At 40.6% G+C, this 19,791-nt stretch overlaps 1 protein-coding gene across 1 annotated transcript in view; it reads left to right on the top strand.

Moving 5' to 3' along the window:
* Nucleotides 1-19,791, top strand: part of arid5b (AT-rich interaction domain 5B) — a 107,947-nt gene that overhangs the window by 40,855 nt on the left and 47,301 nt on the right. Inside the window, exon 4 of the mRNA XM_008429163.2 lies at nucleotides 3,133-3,363. Coding sequence (XP_008427385.1) covers nucleotides 3,133-3,363 — 231 coding nt within the window. The remainder of the gene's footprint in view (nucleotides 1-3,132; nucleotides 3,364-19,791) is intronic.

Genomic DNA, 19,791 nt, shown 5'->3' with positions numbered 1-19,791 from the left:
TTATTAATATGGGCTACTAGAGCAAAAAAATATACAACACGTTCCGACTAAATTTACTCGTAGTTCTCAAGTAAACGTACTTATTATGCAGAATATTTCACCTGTTTGCTGGTCTGCTCTCCATAGAGCAGCATCCACAGTTAGCATTAGCTAGCTGATGAGCCAGGCTGCCTCCTCCAAGCATTCACTCATACCAGGCCCATGCCCAAGCATTACACACTGCTGCCCTTTTCTGGTGTTATATAATATACTACTGAGGTATCAGGTGGTCGAGTCAGTAAATCAAAAGCTTCAGATGGGAAAGAAAGAGCGGATGCTGGAGATTTATGTGGTTCACCTCAAGTTTGTTAACGTCTGAATTAAGGAATGGCTCAGCTTGGAGGTAGATTTATTCACAGTCCTCAGCTGTTTGGGCTTTAAACTTTTATCGTCCTGGTTTGTATTTCCACTCCGTTTCAACGTCACATTTTGCTTCAGTGAGAACTTTAAGCTCTCTATTAAAACAGCTAATTCTTGCTAACAGATTCATAGCTTTTGTCATGAAGAAATCACTTCTAGCGGCATCGTCTCTACAGCTGGAGAAAACTTTGCCCGCTCTTTAACCGTCCCTGGCGTCTGATCAAAAGCCTTTTAAACTATAGGAAAGATTTGATGAAAAACTGTCATAGTTATAAAAACCGTCACTTTAAAAATCCTGATGTGCCCTAACAGGCATCCGATTACTTATTTTATTCATTATGATTATATATCTGCAAACTCAGAAAGTCGGGAATAACGTGCAACAAAAAAACATCTTAAGATTTAATAACTAATGAAACTGAGAAGATTTGAGCAGAATGCTCTATTTGGAGAAAAACACCGTCTCGTTTTCAATCAGTAAGCAGAAATACAAGAATGTATTTATGATGAAATTCGGTGCTTATTTGCTCAGTGAAAAGTTCGTCAATACACCACATTGTAAAATAACTAAAGCAGTTTTTTCTTCACGTTGCTGCTGTTTCAAATCGCATGACTTTCCTGGAGCAACATGAGACATCTCTGCATCTCGCTTTTATCTCGTACGTTTCAACGCAGAATAATAAACTCCCGGTTGCAAGTCTTTAACTTCGTGGTATTTTTATTAGGCAGGGAATGGCAGCCCGTCAGGCGGACCACCACTTTGGCCCAGGCTGAAATATCTAAACAGCTATTTTGTTGGACTGCTCGCAAATTTTATACACAATTATGCCTCCCAGGGGATGAGCAGCGAAAACTGTCGTGATCCCTTCGTCTCTGCGCTCGGCTTTATGGCCAAATACCTGGAAAATTTAATAACGCTCCCCATCAGGCTCAGCTGCTCTTCGCATTTAGTCCTTTTTAGGAAATTTCAGCAACCTAACACCACCAGACGGACTCATCTGCGCTCCGTTTTAGTCCTGTCATTGTGACTGTGCCTCTCTGCCCTTGGTGTAACATTAACAGTTTGTCTATCAGATTATTTTCTTTGCATTTATGAAGGTTTATCTCATCAGACCAGGATGTTCTGCTTCTGCTCAGCTCGCTCAAGTAAACAACAACATTTCTTTGCCAGTAAGTGGCTACACCTGATCGCATATTAGTCACACAGACATGTCAGGGGAATATTAGTCTGATTACGAACCAGTAATGGAGTTGGAGGAAATAAAGGGAAAAAAATAAATAAATGGAGGTCAGGTGGTTCTAACAGAAGCACAACCGTCAGAGATAAGCAGTGAGGGTTGATTACAGAGCTGGATGTGTGCAGTCAATGTTTGATTTTTTTATTTTTTTTACTGCGGTTGGTCAGTAAGCAACGGACACACTCTCACACACACGCACACACACACCGTGTTTGCACACACCCACTCAACACCTGCCCTGTCTAAACTGCTCCCAGGATTTCCCACCACAAATTATCTCGTCGCTAAACTGGTCGAGCAGAATAGCAACGCTCCTTGAACTGTTTTCACATTCCTCCTGTTGCAAAAAAAAAAAAAAAAAAAGCCCTACATGCCATCATGCGCCACAAACACGCTCCCAGACGACAAAATGCAGATTTTATGTTTATTTGTGGCACACATGACGAGGCATGCTCTGGGCCTGCGAGGAAAGGATGTGAAACTTTTGAGAGAGTTATTTGAAGACGCAGTGAAACGGCGTAAAAAAAAAAAAAAATGTTTCTCATTTCCTGAATGTGACTCGAAATAGTCGTGTGCATAAAATAAGATAGGGTCGTCAGAAATCAAGCTGGGACGCATCGTCAATCCAAACAGAAAATAAAATAAACTTTCCAGGAATTACTGACAGTTTTTTTTTGTTTGTTTTGAACCATCAATCTGTCCGTGTCTTGAATAAAGGTCATTACTTTTTAAGGTTGTCAAACTGGCAGCACGACAGCAGTGGATGTGCTGTGAAGCAACAGTAGCCAACTGGTGATCTATAAGGGCGACTGAAGCCGTAAAAGCTAAAGGGAGATGGAGGAATAAATGTGTCCTGTAAAATTAAGTGCCGCTCTCCACAAAATCTGGCTAGAACACTTAAAGAAATGTGTTTCCTATTTCTCTACTACACATTCCCAGCGCAGGCATTGAACTTTGAGGTGTTTTTATTGGTATTCTAAAGATATTGATGGTCTTAGCTCACCTTAACTAACAGGTTTGCGTTTATCATCCAGACCGCCACACCCTGTTTAACAACTCTTGTTAAAAAACCACGAGGACTAAAACTGCCTTTAATCAAGAATGTTTGTGTTAATACTAAAGTGATTACTTTGAATTTCATTGTGAATTTGTTCTTGTATTTGTTCTTATTTATGATATTTATGAGTTAATATATCCATGATAATACAAATTCAGCAAATATTATTGCAGGTGTTTGTAGTAATAAACTACTCATTCATCAATTCATTTTTTTCAAATTTTATTTATTTGTGTTCATTTGTCTAATGCTTAATTTTTTGTTTATATTTTTGTTTTGTTTACCTAGTTTGTGTTTTTGTTTATTTTCATCTGTTTTTAACCTCATTTGTATGAGAAGTTGTCTAAATATAAAGTTTGACAGACTTAGTGAGCTATATATAGGATCTCTGCAAACTTTTTAATAATTTTCTCTTTTCATGTGTGTTGTTTTGTTTAGGCCAAGAAGAGGACGGACGGAAAGTTTTAGTCCTCAGTTACCCCCAGTACTGTCGCTACCGCTCCGTTCTGGCTCGGCTCAGAGAGCAGCCGTCCTCGCTGTTCATCGACCACACGGTGCTGGCGCTGGGCGGCATCGCTGCGCTGGGCGGCAGCACCAGGATCCTGTACTGCCGCGACACCTTCGAACACCCCACCCTGCTACAGAATGAGAGCATCTGCGACGAGTTTGGTGAGTTTGGCGGACGGACGACGTGTTACGTCACCTGCATCAACACCGCTTTACGGAAGTCAAGTTTTCAATTGGCTGCCTGTTTTTTTGTTTTTGAAACGTCAGAATCATTTTTTTAGCAACAATATTTTAGTCTCAAGAATTATTTTTGACACATTGTTGACCTCAAACTTTCAAGTATGGCTGCCCACACCCATACTGAGGCTGCTTCAGCTAGGGAATCGATGACTTAGGGAGACCATTCATTCAGTGTGTGGACAATTTAAGAGGGGAAAAAAAAGTACCAGAGTGCAATAATAACAGTTAAAATCCCTGTGTTGCAAATAATAACTGTGTCTATATAAGGAAAACAGGACACCGCCCATTTTATTGCTTTCTCACAGGGGATTTTTCCACCACTCTGCTAGGTTTATAAAAGGAAGTGCTTTAAATTCTCCCAGTGTTTGAGTCATTTTCTGACTCTGGCTGAATGCTGCATGTTTACAAAACACATGCAGGGTGTTAAGTTGGAAAGAAGTGAACTCATTAGACCATTATGAATGTTCCTCATTCCTGGCTACAATGGCTGCCATCAGGAGTGGATTATTGACTCAAACGCTCTGCTGTGAGTTACAGCTGTCGTTTAAATTCCTGAAAAAAAAAACTTTACTTCTAAGAAACTTCAGAAATGTTTTCAATGGAAGTGGCTGCTGTTTTCCATGTATTTAAATTGGAACTACTTCCAGTGTAAATTGAAACAATTCTTTGAAAAAGTCCTCCAAAGTGGGCAGAGCCAAGAGTCTCTGAGGGGCGTGGCCAAGTGTGGGGTTAAGCACAGATGTTGAGTGAAAGCACTGGTGCCAACTTAGTGACTTTGTTGCTATTTTTAGCGACTTTTCAAATACCTTGAGCAACATGAAAGTGTCGCAAAATATCAACCTTAAAGACCAATTTATACAATTTATCTACAAGGGAAAAAATGTATTAGAAATTGAGTTACTCTTTAATTTAAAACAAAATGATAAATACAATAATTAGTGTTTGTCAGATATTTTTAAACTAATCAGCTCCTCATCTGATTAGCTGAATGTGATTCAGTGATAACTTTTGATTTACACAAATAGTTCTGTTTTTTTTGTTTGTTTTTTTTTTACTTAGTAGTCAAACAACTAAATTCAAATGTTTATTGTATTTATATTTCTTTAATCAAAGACAAAACACAATGTTTATGTTTGTTGGAAAATTTTATTGTGAGATTTGAATTGTGAGAGGTGCTTATAACATATAGAGCTGTGTGTTACATGAAAGCACAATTGTCATTGCAATATGAGCGTCTGCAATGCTGTGACTGCAAAAGACTGCTTTGTTTGGTGGACTGTTGCATTTCAAGTGACAGGCATCATGGGAAATGGAAAGAATTTGGCAATGAGTGAACGTTTCGTTCTCAAAGTTGATGGGAAAATTATGAAGTGTAAAGATTTTAATGGGCTTGACAAAGTTAAATTATGATGGCACATGAATGAGTCTGAGCACGTCCAGAACGGTTGCTGTGGGGTGTTCCTGGTCCAGGCCCTCCCCCTGCCTCCGCCCCCAATCAATAAACAGGCTGGAAATTAAGAGAGCAGAAAAAAATGCCTCGGTATCCCACACAAAGCATGTAACCTAGTGTCCTTATTGTCAGCGCCTCTCCCCAGGGCGCCAACCCCCCTACTGACTGCACATCCATAAAACAAACTTGCTCAGGTCACAGAGAGAAGTTGCTTTTTGTATCTGCGGCCCCTTTCTGACGCCCCCCCTGGGGACAAATGAAAAACTGCCCCTGGCAGAGGTCACCATCTATCAGGAGTGGTCAGAGGAAGCAGCGGCGGTGAACCAAGGCGCATTGATGCACATGGGAATTGAAGGATGGTGCGTTTGGTCCAGCGGATGACCCACCGTAGCTCAAACCGCTTAGTTGATGACGGTTCAGAGAGAAACTAACGCTGGTCATATTGTTATGCCTGAACAGAGTGTGTGGCCAGGTGGAGCTGGCTTGTCCTTGATGCAGGTGTAAAGAACGGGGAGCAAACATGCAGGCGGAGGGGAGGAGCCTGATGTGAAGGAAGCTGACTCACAAAGAGCAAAATATGTGAACAACTGAGACACAAAGCGCAAGGGAACGAGATGAAAGGGCAACATCTCAGCTCAAACAAGTAAACAAGGAAATAATCAGGGTGTATAGCAGAAAACTAAAACCCAAACACCCCAGAATTTGTGACAGCATCTCTTAAATACTGCAGCCCGGATAAAAATGTTGAGGTAAAGCTGCAGCTTTGACTGAATAGAGCTGCTCTGGGTGAACATGGAAGCTGCTCATTTGCCCTCTTCGCTTTGTAAGAAGTCTATTTAAACTAGTGATCTCACCTATTAGTGGGTATGAATAGTTTTATGGTTTACAGAAAGGCAAAGGGGAAATTAGATCCAGAGCTCTTAAATAGCTGTTGACACGTCAGTCCAGTGTTATGTCTGCAGTTCAAATAAGGAAAAGAGAACGGAGTGAGAAATAACTATGTTTCTGCTTCCTTTTAAAATGTAAAGATATTGGCCTCATAAATTATAAATACCACCAAATACAGAGATCTTAATTTGTCACAACATGACTGTGAAGCCAGTTGCTTGGTTTCAAAACAAAATAAAAAAATTCCTCCTTGGAATATTCTCGTTTAAAGCGCGAGTGGAGACGATGCGTGTCTGTGATTTCTGTGTTGACCAACTCCGCTGCTGCTGTTTTCCAAGTAAATGAAAGCAAAACATGCTTTTGATCTCTTAGCATTTCGATAATTACGACCAAGCGAAGGTTCGCCTTGGTTTCTTGGATTACTTATTTATTTCTTTTTCCTTTTAAATTTTTCCAGACGAGTTGTTCCTGTTGACGAATACCGACGGCTGATGCTGGAACACAACTCCTCAGTCACACCTTTGAAAAGCATTTTGTGGCTCCGCCGAGGAGCTGCGAAGCGCTGGAACGCGTTTGTCTGTCATTCATTCCCCACTGCCCCAGAATCCACACGTTTTATTAAGCCCAAGCTAAAACAAAGGACTAATGTGACTCATCTCTCTCTCTGTGTCTCTAGCTGTACATTTCCTGTGCCTGGTTGCTCAGCAGGCATCAGAGTGACATTCACTGTAATGGCTCCTCTGGTCAAAAGTCATTGTTTTTCTTTTTCCTGTAAATTTACCACGAGGTAATTGCATTTTAAGAGCCCAGCAGAGGTGAGACCAGAAGGGAAAACGGTTTTAGGCATAGGAAAATAAGTTATGAATAGCAACGCTAACATCCTGTGGCTGCTGTTGCTCATTCGCTTGGCTCAATGATGCCATTCCTCTGTGAGTCACATTTAAGCTAAAGGTTTATTTTCATAGCCGAAGGGGATTCTGCTTTTTCTCCTTGCTGAGGCAGCCAGGATCTCTAATGTTCTTCACATGAAGGTTTACTCGGCTCTGAGCTGTTTTTTTTTTTTTTATTATTTCTGCTGGAATTGTTGCTCGGAGACTTGATTGTGATTTGTTTTAAAACAGCAGAGCTAAGTAATTTACATCACTCTGGCAGGTGAATAAGGCCTCCAGGGCGTCTTACTTACAGGCACAAACACACATGAATGTTTACGCTTAGACACAGTCATGGCTGCTGAGTAGTTATTCTGCTATTTAAAGCCTCTATTTAAAAAAAGAAAAAAAAGGAAAAGAAATTGGTTAGATCCACCTTTATTAGAATAAACACCAGCACCAGTAGCAACAACAGGCAGCTGGGAAATATTTAAAGCAATAGAGAGATTTTTTCTTCTGCTTTTGCTCTTTTCTGCTTACTCTTAAGTTTTTCACATGTCAAATTTTGACATCAAACAAAGATAATCTGAGTAAATATAAAAAGTAGTTTTCAAATAATCATATTGACGAAGAATAATCTATCCAATCCAACCAGGCCTTGTGATGAATCAGTTCCATTTGGTCCACTCCACTTTGCAGAACAGTTTTTAGAGTTTGAAGGGCCCCTTTAACATCTTACTGCAGTTTCTCAGTCTGGATTTAGATCAAGACTTTGACTGAGCCACTCCAAAGTATTCAGTTTTTTTTTTCAGCCACTCAGAGGTGGAGTCACTGTGCAGTTTGAAGACGGCAGTAGTAGGTCCGGTCAGTTCTGTGGCAAATAAAACTGAAAGATATTGGCCTCATCGATCATAAATATAGAGATCTTATTTTGTCACTAAATGGGGAAACGATCAAGAAACGAGTTGCTTGGTTTTTAAAAAACTAAATAAAACCAAGAAACAGTTTAGTGGTTGGGTACCTTTGTTAAATGATGTTATTTGTTCCTTCTTCCCGACTCGTTGTTGCTCTCCTATATGACGGCAGGTCACTGGCCTCTCATTGGCCTCTCTTCCATGTATGCTCCATTTCTGGATAATGGCTCTTGCTGTGGTTCTCCAGAGTCCCACAGTCCCAGAAATGGTCTTGAGGCCGTTTCCAGACTGATGGATGTCGATTTCCATCTGTTCATGAATGTCTCCGACGTGTCACTTTATGCGACCTCATAGCTTCCTTCATCTCGTCAGTCAGGTTCCAGTGAGGTGATTTCTTGAGAGTGCGGGGTCAGTAGGCAGTAATCCAACCTGGGTGTGGCAAATCAAACCGAACATAAATAACACATGGGCAATCAAAGTTAACTCACGGTTTAACAGGGGACAATAAATGAAATCATTCAAGAACTGCATTTATCTTTGCTATCAAAATTGTATGATCTGAAACACTAAACGTGACTTAAGATGCAAAAACAGATCAAACCTGTCGGGAGATAATGTGTTTTTTTTGTTTTTTTTTTTACAGCAGTTTAAAATCTGATTTACTATTCTGAGCTTTTGGATTCAGTCAGATCTGTGCTGGCAGCTGTAATGGCCATCCATCTTCGGCAGACTAAGTTATAAAAGTGTGTCAGGTTTCCTTAGGGGCTCCAGAAAAGGAGGATCAGACATAAAAAAAGGAGTATTTCTGCTTGTCAGCAGGGCCAGTGTTCTGCATTGTGAAAAACTTAGCCGACAGATTAAAAGCCTGGTTGTGAAATCCGGTTTTATTCTTGACACAGCAGTCCAGCTCGGCCGAAATCTGTTGAGATCATCAAGGGCTCGCGTGCCGGCCTCCCTTTTCTTTATGACTCCTTGTGTTTATTTTATTCTAAGCCTCTGGTGTCACCGGCGTCCTTTCCCTCGGACCAACTTTGAGCAAAACTGCTTTTGCATCAGGTCCTGTGATCCATATTCATGTGCAGCGTCGCCTGTCACCCCGCAGCAGTTGCTTTCCTCACGGGGAATGACACAGTTTTTGTTTATAATTATCACGCATTCTCTGCCAAACGTGGATTGATTATGCCCTTGCTACTTTGTGTCCTCAATTTCCTTTCTTCGCCAGCAGGAATGTAATATTGCGGCGGTGCTAAACGTCTGACGAGAGATGTATAAATTGTGTTTTTACAACAGCATGGTTGCAAATATTTTTTTCACTTATTGCATTCTCGCTGACAAGCGGAATGAAAATCAATCTCTTATATAAACCTAAGAATAACAAAGGTGTGACATATTGCGCTGTAATAATATTGGCGTTGCTGAGGCTCTCTGCAGTGATAAAAGCCAGAAATAGTTCTTGAGTGGGCCAGAGCCTTGCGATGCTGAATGACTGAATGATCACAACATTCATTTTTTTGTTAAAAGCTGCGTGTTGAGTATTACTCACATTAATTTGGCAGGGAGTTGGTGCTGCGAATATGCCTGAAACATATGTAAACGCAGCCCGGCACTTTTAAACATAAAGCCGATGACTATATTTAGACAAGCTGTTAAAGGGGGGGATATTATTTTCTTTTTTTTTTTCTGATTCCCTCCACTCACCTCCACGCTGTCAGAAACCTAATGCCTCTTGTTCATACAGTTTAAAATAACAGTGTTTTCAAAGTTACTGAGGTAATCATGTTGGAGGAAAAGTTACCCCTCCTCCTTCGCTCTCATGCTATTCTGTGTTCTTAGTTCAAGGCTGTCGATGTGAGGTTATTTTGAAAAATGTATATGCTTTACATGCCGTATACAACCACACTGACGTCTTTGTTTGACATAAACAATGACTGATTGGTCCTGGTGACTGAAGCTAACAGCTTGTTAGAGAAGGGCTAAGACCAAAAGTGCACCTTTAAAACTTTTCTAATCTGAAAAATGTCACAGCAGTATTAAGAGAATGCTATTTTTAGAAGTAGTTCATTGATGTTGCATATCGGATTTGGCATGGAGGCAGGAGGAAGTGTGCTACAGAAGCTTTCCTTTTTGGAAACATGAGGAAATGAATTATGTTTCCTAGAACATAAAGTCTTGTCACGTCTTTAAAGAAAGTCACCTTTATTAAGTTTCTTTCTGGACTGTGTGCGTGCGTGCGTGCGTGCGTGCGTGCGTGCGTGCGTGTGCGCGGACAGAATATTCAACTTCTGGAGAGACATTAACAGTCTCACTTTATTTCATTTTATTTTATTTTTTTTCACTTTTAAGGATGAACTGCCTATTTATGAATGATATTTCGCAAATATGTATAAGTTATTAAAAAAATCTGGAAGTAAGTGTTACAGCTCCACTTTTAGCTTCAAGCTTCCAGCATGCTGAGGTGAGGGACGCATCACCCCAGCATAAATAATTTCATTCTTTAGCTTTTACTGCAGTACTTCAGTGTTGATTATGTAACAGTGGAGTGCTGGTGCTGAATGCATGACATTTAGAGCTGCGATGTGGTTTATGCTGGAACTATCATTGTGTTTAAAACCTCTAGCCGCCTGGCTGAAGTGGTGTTCAACTTGCGTAAGCTAGTTTCAAACTCTTAGCAAATATACCTTTGGTTTTGTATTTTCCTGCACAATTGAAATAAAAGGTAAACATGGAGTAGTTGAACAGGGATTAACAAGTCTAGAATAAAAGGGAAATGGCTTAAAAGCGCATTATTCCATTTTAAAGGTTCACCGTTTTATTGATTTTTACAATTTCTCACTTTTCTATTAGGCAGTCAATGGCCTCTTTAAAAAAAACATTTCCATCACAAACCCACAAAGAATAGCCTTTCTCTGAGCTGCTTCTGGTCATTCATGAACAACAATCAAAGCTGTCGGTATTTAAACCCACATGTAAACAAAAACACGATCACTCCTCACATGACTGCTCACAGATTGTGTTATTTTACATTAGTTGTGTTCTAGAAATAACATCAAAAATACTTTTTATTCCCTTTTAGCAAAAATTACTTTCCCCATGTCCTTACATGCCACAGAGATCCACAAATGTTTAATTATTAAGCCCCACTACCACTGATAGAAGTAACCTATTGGCTGAAGTCTGGCTCAATGCAGGCAAGCACAACCCGTCTAATGTGTGTTAATGGCGGCTAATAATGCGCATGAAATATAGTTCCTCTGTGATCTCAGTGTGTTTTAGTCTTAAATCCTCCAGCTCACTGGCAGCACATGTAACCTACAGCAGCTACAAACTCCCTACAACTGCAAAATTGCCTCTCATCAGCTGGCCACCATGGGTGCTGTGAATGACTCGGCTGGCAGCCCAGAGACACCTTGACTTTCTGACATTAATCTTACAAGAAACGCTCGGCATGTTCAGTTCTGAGTGTGTGTGTTATGCAGGACGATGTATAACACTTCTGCCTCCATTTCCAGAGTCAGTAATCCTCAATCTCCGTTTAACCCCCTATGAAAATGCAACAGTTGTAAAAAAGGCATTTATGAAGATTGGAGTTGTTTAGGATGAAAGAGGTCTGCTTTGGTCTGTGCACCTGTGGGACAAAGCTATTAGCTTCAAGCTCCACAGCCAGCTGATCTTTATTTGTGCTAAATGAAGACACAACGAGGGTTATACTGCAGGGTTATACTGCGAGGAAAATATTGAAACCTAAACAAGACCTTGAACTTTTCCCATACAGTGTCATTTCTTTATATATCACGCTTTATGAAATACATAGAATTGTATTGCTCAGTCCTACCTGCTAATTCTCTCAAGAAGAATGAAAAATAAAAAGGAGTTTATTGTTCCCTTACACGAGAGCGCTCCAGATACAAACAGAAATTCGCAGTCCATTTTAATGCAGTTCTGTTTACATGGATGCTTGTGCACATCTGTGGCTTAATTTAGAATGTGTATTTGTGAGAGTGTTAATTAAATCAAAAGATAAAGGTTTCTTGTATGTCATCTGACTGAAACTGATACCGAGATGTGATGCATAAGAGGAGAAATGAGGAAAAGAAACACGCAGGAGCAGCAGATGTGTTAAAATCTCAAGCCTGTGTTTGGTTGGAGATAACATCTCCACCAGCTTGATTGGGTTGGGTCACCGGATGATCATACAGCATGAGGTCATTGTTTCCACAACTTCAAGCACTCTTCCCCAGTGCTTTTTAAACAAGAAATCGGATTAGAGGAAATATGCATATGTCAGTGTCGTCTCGTGACAGGCCCGTCTGTTAATGCAATAGGCAAATTGCTTGCTAAGCTCATGTTTTCTCATCTCCTGTGCAGATTTGTGTTAACCAACAGCCCATGAATATTTCATTGTCCATATGCTGTGCAGTGCAGAGGCTACGGAGGGAGGATTTTAGAGGAGAAAAGAGCACGCGCTGTGACTGTACGGTTACATTTTGTAATCAGGACATAAATACAGGCCGATCATCTGCTCTAGGATCATTTCATGCACACATAGCGTCACGGTGCCTTTAAAATAACTTTTAATGCGCTGCACTTTCAGTTCCTACACACACAAAAAAAAAACTGACAAACTTGGCCCTGTTCACTTTCTCTCTGTCATTGCCCTGATGTGTGTGGAGGCAGAATCGATGGCACAGTGCTGTTTTAACCAAAAAGCACTTGGCTTCAGGAACATTAGCATGGCTGCTGGGTTGAAAAAAAAAAAGAAAGCACAATCCTTCTGTTTATCCTCCCATTACATCATCACCAACTCCGCAGCTCTGAATCTAGTGCTTTATGATGGTTCCTTTATCTGTTTTTACTGAACAGCACTGATAGATAAACTGAGCCTCTCATAGGCAAGACGCATTTCAGAGACCTGAACAAAAGGTTTCTTGCTACATCAACCAAAAGACAATGAAAATATGTACAGATTTAGTCAAGGTAATGCATCAGATTAAGTTGCTACTTGCATAAGTTTCAGTTTTTCCACTCTAAAATGATCTGTCAACACGATATAAATATAATCTTAGACGGAAATTGAATGTTTGAGACGGTCCAGATTACTAGGATAAAATTATGCCAATAATTTCAAATGGAAGATCATTTTAGAGGAGATATTTCATAAGTTATGTTGTTGCTGTGGTTTCAAATCCAGTTTGTTTGGCTTTTTCATCACTTATAACAAGATGTTGCAAAATCGTGGCATGTTGGGACAAAAAAAAGAAAAAAAAACTTAAAACTAGATGTTTATTTGATTGTCGTCCCATCGAATTGCCACATGTTGTCGTGCAATGCCACTGAGGTTGGCTGCCAGAGCAGATAGCCTAGCTAATTAACCAGCTTTTTATTCTAGTGTTAATGCGTTTCCTGTTACAATGACTATAGTTCACTTGATTAGGTTTACTGTAATGCTACGGCCAATTAGGTAGCATGTGCCTAAACCAAAACATCAACTTCCATGTAGCACTGATAACATTATCATAGCCATGCTGTATATGATAGAATTTTTGCAGCAGTGATAATTTAAAATAACTAGATTATTGTTTTATTAACAGCCAATGTCTAAAAGCAGCGACATGGAAGAGGTAAAGCGAAATAAAATAAAAGCGTCCAGTAGATCGACCTTTATTTTCTGAGGGGGTTAAATATCAACAGCGCTATAAAACTGTTAACATGCTCTAATCCTTCGTTCACTCTTTGTCGCTTCAGTCGAGTGTACAAATCACTTTTCACCAGCGTAAAAACTGACTACATGCAGGTGATCCAACACAGTGAAACGTTCAGTCACCATTTTATTGTCATGCTGTCATCACATGTTATTGCAGCTGTGAGCAGTGACGGCTTCTCCCTGTGGCTGCTTTTATTGAAACGCCAACATTCAAAGATTTCAGAGTCGCCTGCCAAACAGGAAGTGCTATAAATCGTTTCCAGTATTTTATAGTTTTTTTTCTCAGAATAGTTTTGCGGTAGTTTGTGATATTCACACAAAGACGGTTTGGGTGTTTTTAGATGCATCGCTGAAGAATGATGTCAAACTGGCTCCAGCGTGCCACTTCGCTGCCATGAGACGACAAACATTAACAAAGCAGCTGATACGCGAGATGAGCTATTTTGACCCGTTTTTCAAGTTTATTATTAGACTTACAGGCAAACTCAAAAGACAGCATGGGAAAGTCGCACCTTTATCAAATAAAAAAAAAGCAAAACAATTTTTTTTTTGATAAACCTGCTGCAGATGTTGTTACAGACTTGAAACTTTGTTCTCAAAAGGCCAGCTTGACCTCATGCATAATGCTTCAATGGTAATTTCATCAATAAACCTGTCAAACATTCAAGAACAAATGTTCACGAGGTGGGGGCTTTAAATCAAACAAGCCTTACATGTCAAATAATGAAAAGTTTTTTTCTTTTAAAAAAAAAAAATCTGATGTGAATTGTAATCCAAGTCCTGGAACGTCCATAATAAACTTTACAGGATGGCGTGTTGCAACCTGGAGTGAGCCAGTCTGAGTCATCTGTGTAACAGTAAACGCTGTTTACAAAGTGCGCCTCTGGCAGTCAGGTCGGCGTAGAGACACCTCATGAATGCAGCTCAGCCTTTCTGCAGGTAGGGGCCTGCTGCACGTCGTTCCTGAAAAGAACTTGTGCAACTTTACGTGACGTCAAAAGTCTTTGTTGTGCTGCTCCAGCACTATGGTAGTAGCGCTCGGAGAATTACGCCGTGTGTACAGGCCGTGATTGATGCGCCCAGTTTCCTATTGTTTCTTTCCGAAGGAATGTTGACAGCGTTGGCGAGCTGTGTCGGCTTACAGATCTGCTTAGTTTAGTCTTTAAATATTTTGGCTATTTCTTTGTGTGGTGGCACGAATAAATAAAAAAACAACAATAAAGCAGCTTTTTATTTGTGGAAATGGAAATGAACTTCTTAAATTCACCAAATTGGGTTATAAACATGAAAACACTGAACAGAAAGATAAAAGTAACCACTGGCCTATTTTATGAGGAGAAAAGCGATTATTTATAATCACCATGGCTTAGTGCTGTGTACCTTTTCAAAAATGATGAAGTCTCTATGATTGGGCTCATTGGCTGACTCAATCCCATCAAGTGTAACTAGAGCGTGATCTATTAGAATACATATGTTTTATTGATGTATGGGCTCCGTGTTTATCCTGGCATTCATTTATTTATAGGTCGATGCTGTGATTTTTTTTTTTTCCCCTCCAGTAATGAATAGGCTAAGCCTTGAAGCTTATCCACTGCTCTCTTTCATCTCACCCTCCCTTTTTCCTCCCCCACTCCCTCCCTCCTTCCCTTTTTCTCCCTTCCTCCATCTCTCTCTCTCTCTCTTCCTCCAAAAAGCCAAATTGAAATACTGTATTTTCTTTAGCGCTACAGTCCCACAGAGTTGTTGCAGCAGTCTGTCAGTACAAATGATGTGGAAGCGTTTGAAGGTTATCCCATTTTTAGCAAATCCTCCACATTATGTAACTGTGACTCTGTTTTACATGTGGCATATGCGTATGTTTGTGTATGTGGGACAGTCCCACATAGCTAGTGTGTAAGTGTGCATGTGTGTGTGCGCTCTTAGCATTTCTTTGCAAAATAGGATTTGTTTTTTAATTTCCTCTCCCAGAACAAAGGCCGTTAAAAGCTCCTCGCCAGCGTTTTCACCTCATTGTGTGGCTGCTTTATTTTTATCCCAGCTGCTAAATAGCATTGTGAATTATTACGGTTTAAAAACAGAAACATGGAGCCTTTCTGGACTCCTGCCAGCTCTAAAGTGTTGTTGTTGGGTTTGTTTTTTTTTTCTTTTTCTTCTTCTTCCATTCCTCATATAATTACGAGGAATTATCCCCTCTGCGAGAGAGATAAACGCCGGGTGATATTATTCAGTTTGTCAGGGTCAGAGGTGATTGCATTCCTCAGCGAAACTGGGTTAAGATTAAACATGTCTCAAATGTGATGCGTGTTAATAAGTGCTTAACAGGCGGCGGCGCTACCATCATGAGGTGATCACATGAGGTGGGCAGAACAAAAGAGGAGAGAGAGAGGTTTTTTAGAAAGAAAGCAGATGTCTGAGGGAGCAATTTTTGCCTCATTTCGGCTGTAAATTAAAGTCGTAAAACGTGCGACGTAATTTCCTATTTACTCTGCAAACGCAGACAGTCTCCGTGAGTTTGCGCCATGTGCTAAAAGTACACACACTGAATCCCTCCTCCTGTAGAAACGCACACTCCGAGTGAATCCGATGAGAACAATTTCATAATCCATCGCAATAATAAACTTCTTTGAACTGTTTAATTGGCTCTTCCTGGAACGACACTGCTCCGCTTCATTTGATCTGATGAAAGAGTAATGCTGCTGCTCCCCCGGGGGGGGCGTGTGCACGACGGCGCACAAATAACAAATGAAGAACACTGGTCTTTTTTCCCCCTCTTTTGTTTCCAGATGGTTGCCTTAATAAGGCAGGAAAATTCATATTGCACATATGCATCATCCCACTTTCCACAAACCGTTTTCGTGTTTAAAAGCTGGCTGTATGCGTCCAATTTTTTTCAGCGAATTGTTTTTAAGTGAAAATAATCCTGGGAAGGGTAATGGATTAAGGTCACATGGAAATTGATTGTTATCTGAAAGCGGCGTTGTCAGCGGAAAAATCTCTGGAAACGTTCCAGAAACATTCCTTAGTGTCCGATTCTGTGAAAAGAACCGCTGCTGCGAATGGGCTTTAAGGGAAGTGGAGATCATTGATTCAAATACATGCAAAAGTAAAGGAACAGGGCAGGTTATGCAAAAATAAAAAAATAAAAAATCTATGGGAAAAAAAAGGAGAAAGAAATATGTAAAGCTGGACCTGACAAAGTCATGACGGCTGGGGAGAACGTCCTCTTTACTCGGCTGAGGAATATTAACGGCGACAGGCTGAATGGAGGGTCTGTGTACGTACGACCACAGAAATGAGCTCATTACTGGCGAATGCATTATGTATGTGCACACACAGACACATTTATCTTTTCATATTACTTTATTCCATCATACATATCCGTCTGCTAATTATTATCCTCTGTTTTTCCCTTCTTCTTTTTTTATTTTGTTGTTGGCAAGAGACACCTAACACATAGGAGCGGCTTATTCTGTCAGGCGCTAAATAAAAATATGAGTGAGTATTTTAACGTCCTGGTAAACACACACATTTGCTGCTATGTGGCAGTTGTCTCCATGGCAGCGGCAGCCGGAGCGTGCCAGGCCGAGCGCCTCGCTGACAGTTTCTGCTGATGATGATTGATAATTACTACCTGACTTGTTGTCCCCGTCTCTGCAAACATATGGAGGGAGCTGCCCTCAGTCATATATCTGCTAAAACGTTCCCTTTTCTGATAATAGCTTTTTAATGTTGCGTTTTGTTGTGCATGAACTAAAATTGTGCGCGCACACACACACACACACACACACACACACACACACACACACACACACACACACACACACACACAACATGCTAAACCCCACCCCTTTGTAATTACATTTGTCGCCGCTCACATAGTTATTACGGAAAGGAAAGAGAAATTGAGAGGAGAAACAGGAGAGAGGCAAAAAACATGCCAAGGGAGGGAGGGAGGGAGAGCAGGAGGAGAGAATTGATTTCTCTTTGAATTGGGGTGAGTAGATTTAGTGCTGCTGGGTTGAAATTTTGACAAATTATCATGATTAACACAAAGCAAGTATATTTTTCAAGCACCGCTCAGAATCTCAAAGCAGACCTGCGTAACACACACCTTGTTTACTTTAGCAACGTAGGGTTTTATGATCTTATACTATAACCTTCCATCAGTGTGTACACACCAGCCACTTCATTAGGTTCACCTCCACCTTTTTGCCTACAGAAGTGCCTGAAATCATCACAGCAAAGGATGAGCAAGGTGTCAAAAACGTCCCTGAGGGTTTTGGTCAGTGTTTCCTTGATAGTGTCACACATGGCTGCAGATTTGTCAGCTGTACGTCGACGCCGGGACTCTTTCAGACCCAAATGATCTCCGTTGGTGAACTCATGTTCAAGAAACTAGTTTGAGATGTGATGAGCTTTTTGACAGATGGCTTCTTCATATCATGCTGGAAGAAGCCATCACAGGATGGTTACACTGTGGCCATTGGTCAGCAATAACGCACAGATAGGTTGTTGGTTTTTTTTTTAGTTAAAGTAATACTCTGTGGTCCAATAGAACAGATCCCTTGTGCCATCACCTGTTGATCTGAGCCGAGACGAAGCGATGCTTTTAAATTCTGACCCAACCAAATTTTGAAATCAAGAGTTTATCATGTCACAAGAACATTTCTTCCCTATTTTGATGGCATGCTTTTTTTCTCCATCGCTGCCGTGTGATTGGCTGATGCTCTGTTTGCGTTAACAACCAACTCCACAGTTGTACCTAATAAAGTGGCCTGTGATTTTAGATAACAGTGACACACATCAGGTCTGTCGCTTCATAGGCTGCGTGTTACGCTGTTTGTTTGTCACACTGTCAGGCGTGATAAACAAACAAGCAAACAAAGATCAGAACTACACAATGCGCCGCAATATTTACACTTCAAATAGATGTCTGAGGATGAATAATATTTAAATATTTCACACCAATGACTGGTGTTCCTCCTTTGCAAAAGGTTCAAAGCTATATTCGCCGTATAATTCACTCCATGATCATCTGATAATAGAGAGATTGGTGGGCTAGGCCATAACTAGAGCAATATATCCCAAATCCATGCAGGCGTCTCTCCACGCAGCCATTTTGCATGCATAAAAGCTTATATTTAGCTGCTCTTGAAGGCATTCTTGTTATATTCACAGGGGCCATAAAGGAAGACATCAATCCATAAGCATGATTTATCTACTGCGCACCATCAGCCGAGGCATTATTATACAGACCCTCGGTGGTGGATCCTATTACGTGCACACTGCAACCTCAGACTGAAGCAGTAGACCTGATCAGCATTTTAAAGCTCAGATTAACTCCAGTGAATCAATATTCCTGTTTGCTACACACTGAAGTTACATCTGCATATATAGGACATAATTAAGATGCCGAAAGTGAGAGGAAAAAAAAAGACCCAATTCTAAAACTTCTAAAGGCTAATGCTGTTTTGTGTGGGAAGCCGTAAGGGTTGCTGTCATTTTTTTTTATTTGCTTATTTTTCTCTTTATCTGTCCAAGTGCTTTTTTAGCCTGCCTGACCTCTGCTTTCAGGTAGAAGAATATCCTCCCACTTGTTGTATGCCTCGGTATCTGCGAGCTAATCAAACGAATTCATAAGAGCGTCTTAACTTTTACACGGCTGCAGTTCGCTGTTCGCGTCGTTCACCTGTGTGCAGCCGGAAGCCGGAGTCACTTCTAATGACGAGCGATGGAGGCCTGCCACGGGCTATACGGCAACAGACAGGCCCTGTGAAGGAGATAATGATGCACACACACTCCGCTGTCAGTCAGCCGGGCTGAAGGGAATCATCTTTGAGGGAGGGAGGGGGGGGGATAAAAACAGACCGGAGCCGATACAATGCAAGCATTTGTACAGGAAATGATGGGTTCGGGAAATAGAGTGGAACAGGATGTCATAGTTGTTGCAAATGAGGAGACGAGGAACTGGTGAGAGTCTGAAAAGAACCCACAAAAATCTCATGCATTATCATCTTTGCAGAGTCAGGGTATGTATATTTTATACAGTGAACACGCTGGCAAAGCTTAGAGGGAGAACATCAAATGGAATATACTTACCTGTTCCTGCAGAATATCTATCTATCTATCTATCTATCTATCTATCTATCTATCTATCTATCTATCTATCTATCTATCTATCTATCTATCTATCTATCTATCTATCTATNATCTATCTATCTATCTATCTATCTATCTATCTATCTATCTATCTATCTATCTATCTATCTATCTATCTATCTATCTATCTATCTATCTATCTATCCATCCATCCATCTAGTTTTAGATTGTTTTAATGCTGACAATTATTCTTGCCTGCAAAACTCCGAAAGTCGCTTTCCTATTCGATCTGAGCACTATAGTCAGACAAAACAACTTCCAGTATTTAATGCATCAGACGTTTTCCTGGAAGAATCAATACTGGACTTGGTCTACAATAAGTATGACGCTTATACTATACGCTGACATAGCCTCATCTGTGCGAACAAA

This window comes from Poecilia reticulata, linkage group LG15 (assembly GCF_000633615.1).
Source record: "Poecilia reticulata strain Guanapo linkage group LG15, Guppy_female_1.0+MT, whole genome shotgun sequence".
NCBI lineage: Eukaryota > Metazoa > Chordata > Actinopteri > Cyprinodontiformes > Poeciliidae > Poecilia > Poecilia reticulata.
This window is presented reverse-complemented; position numbering and strand designations above follow the sequence as displayed.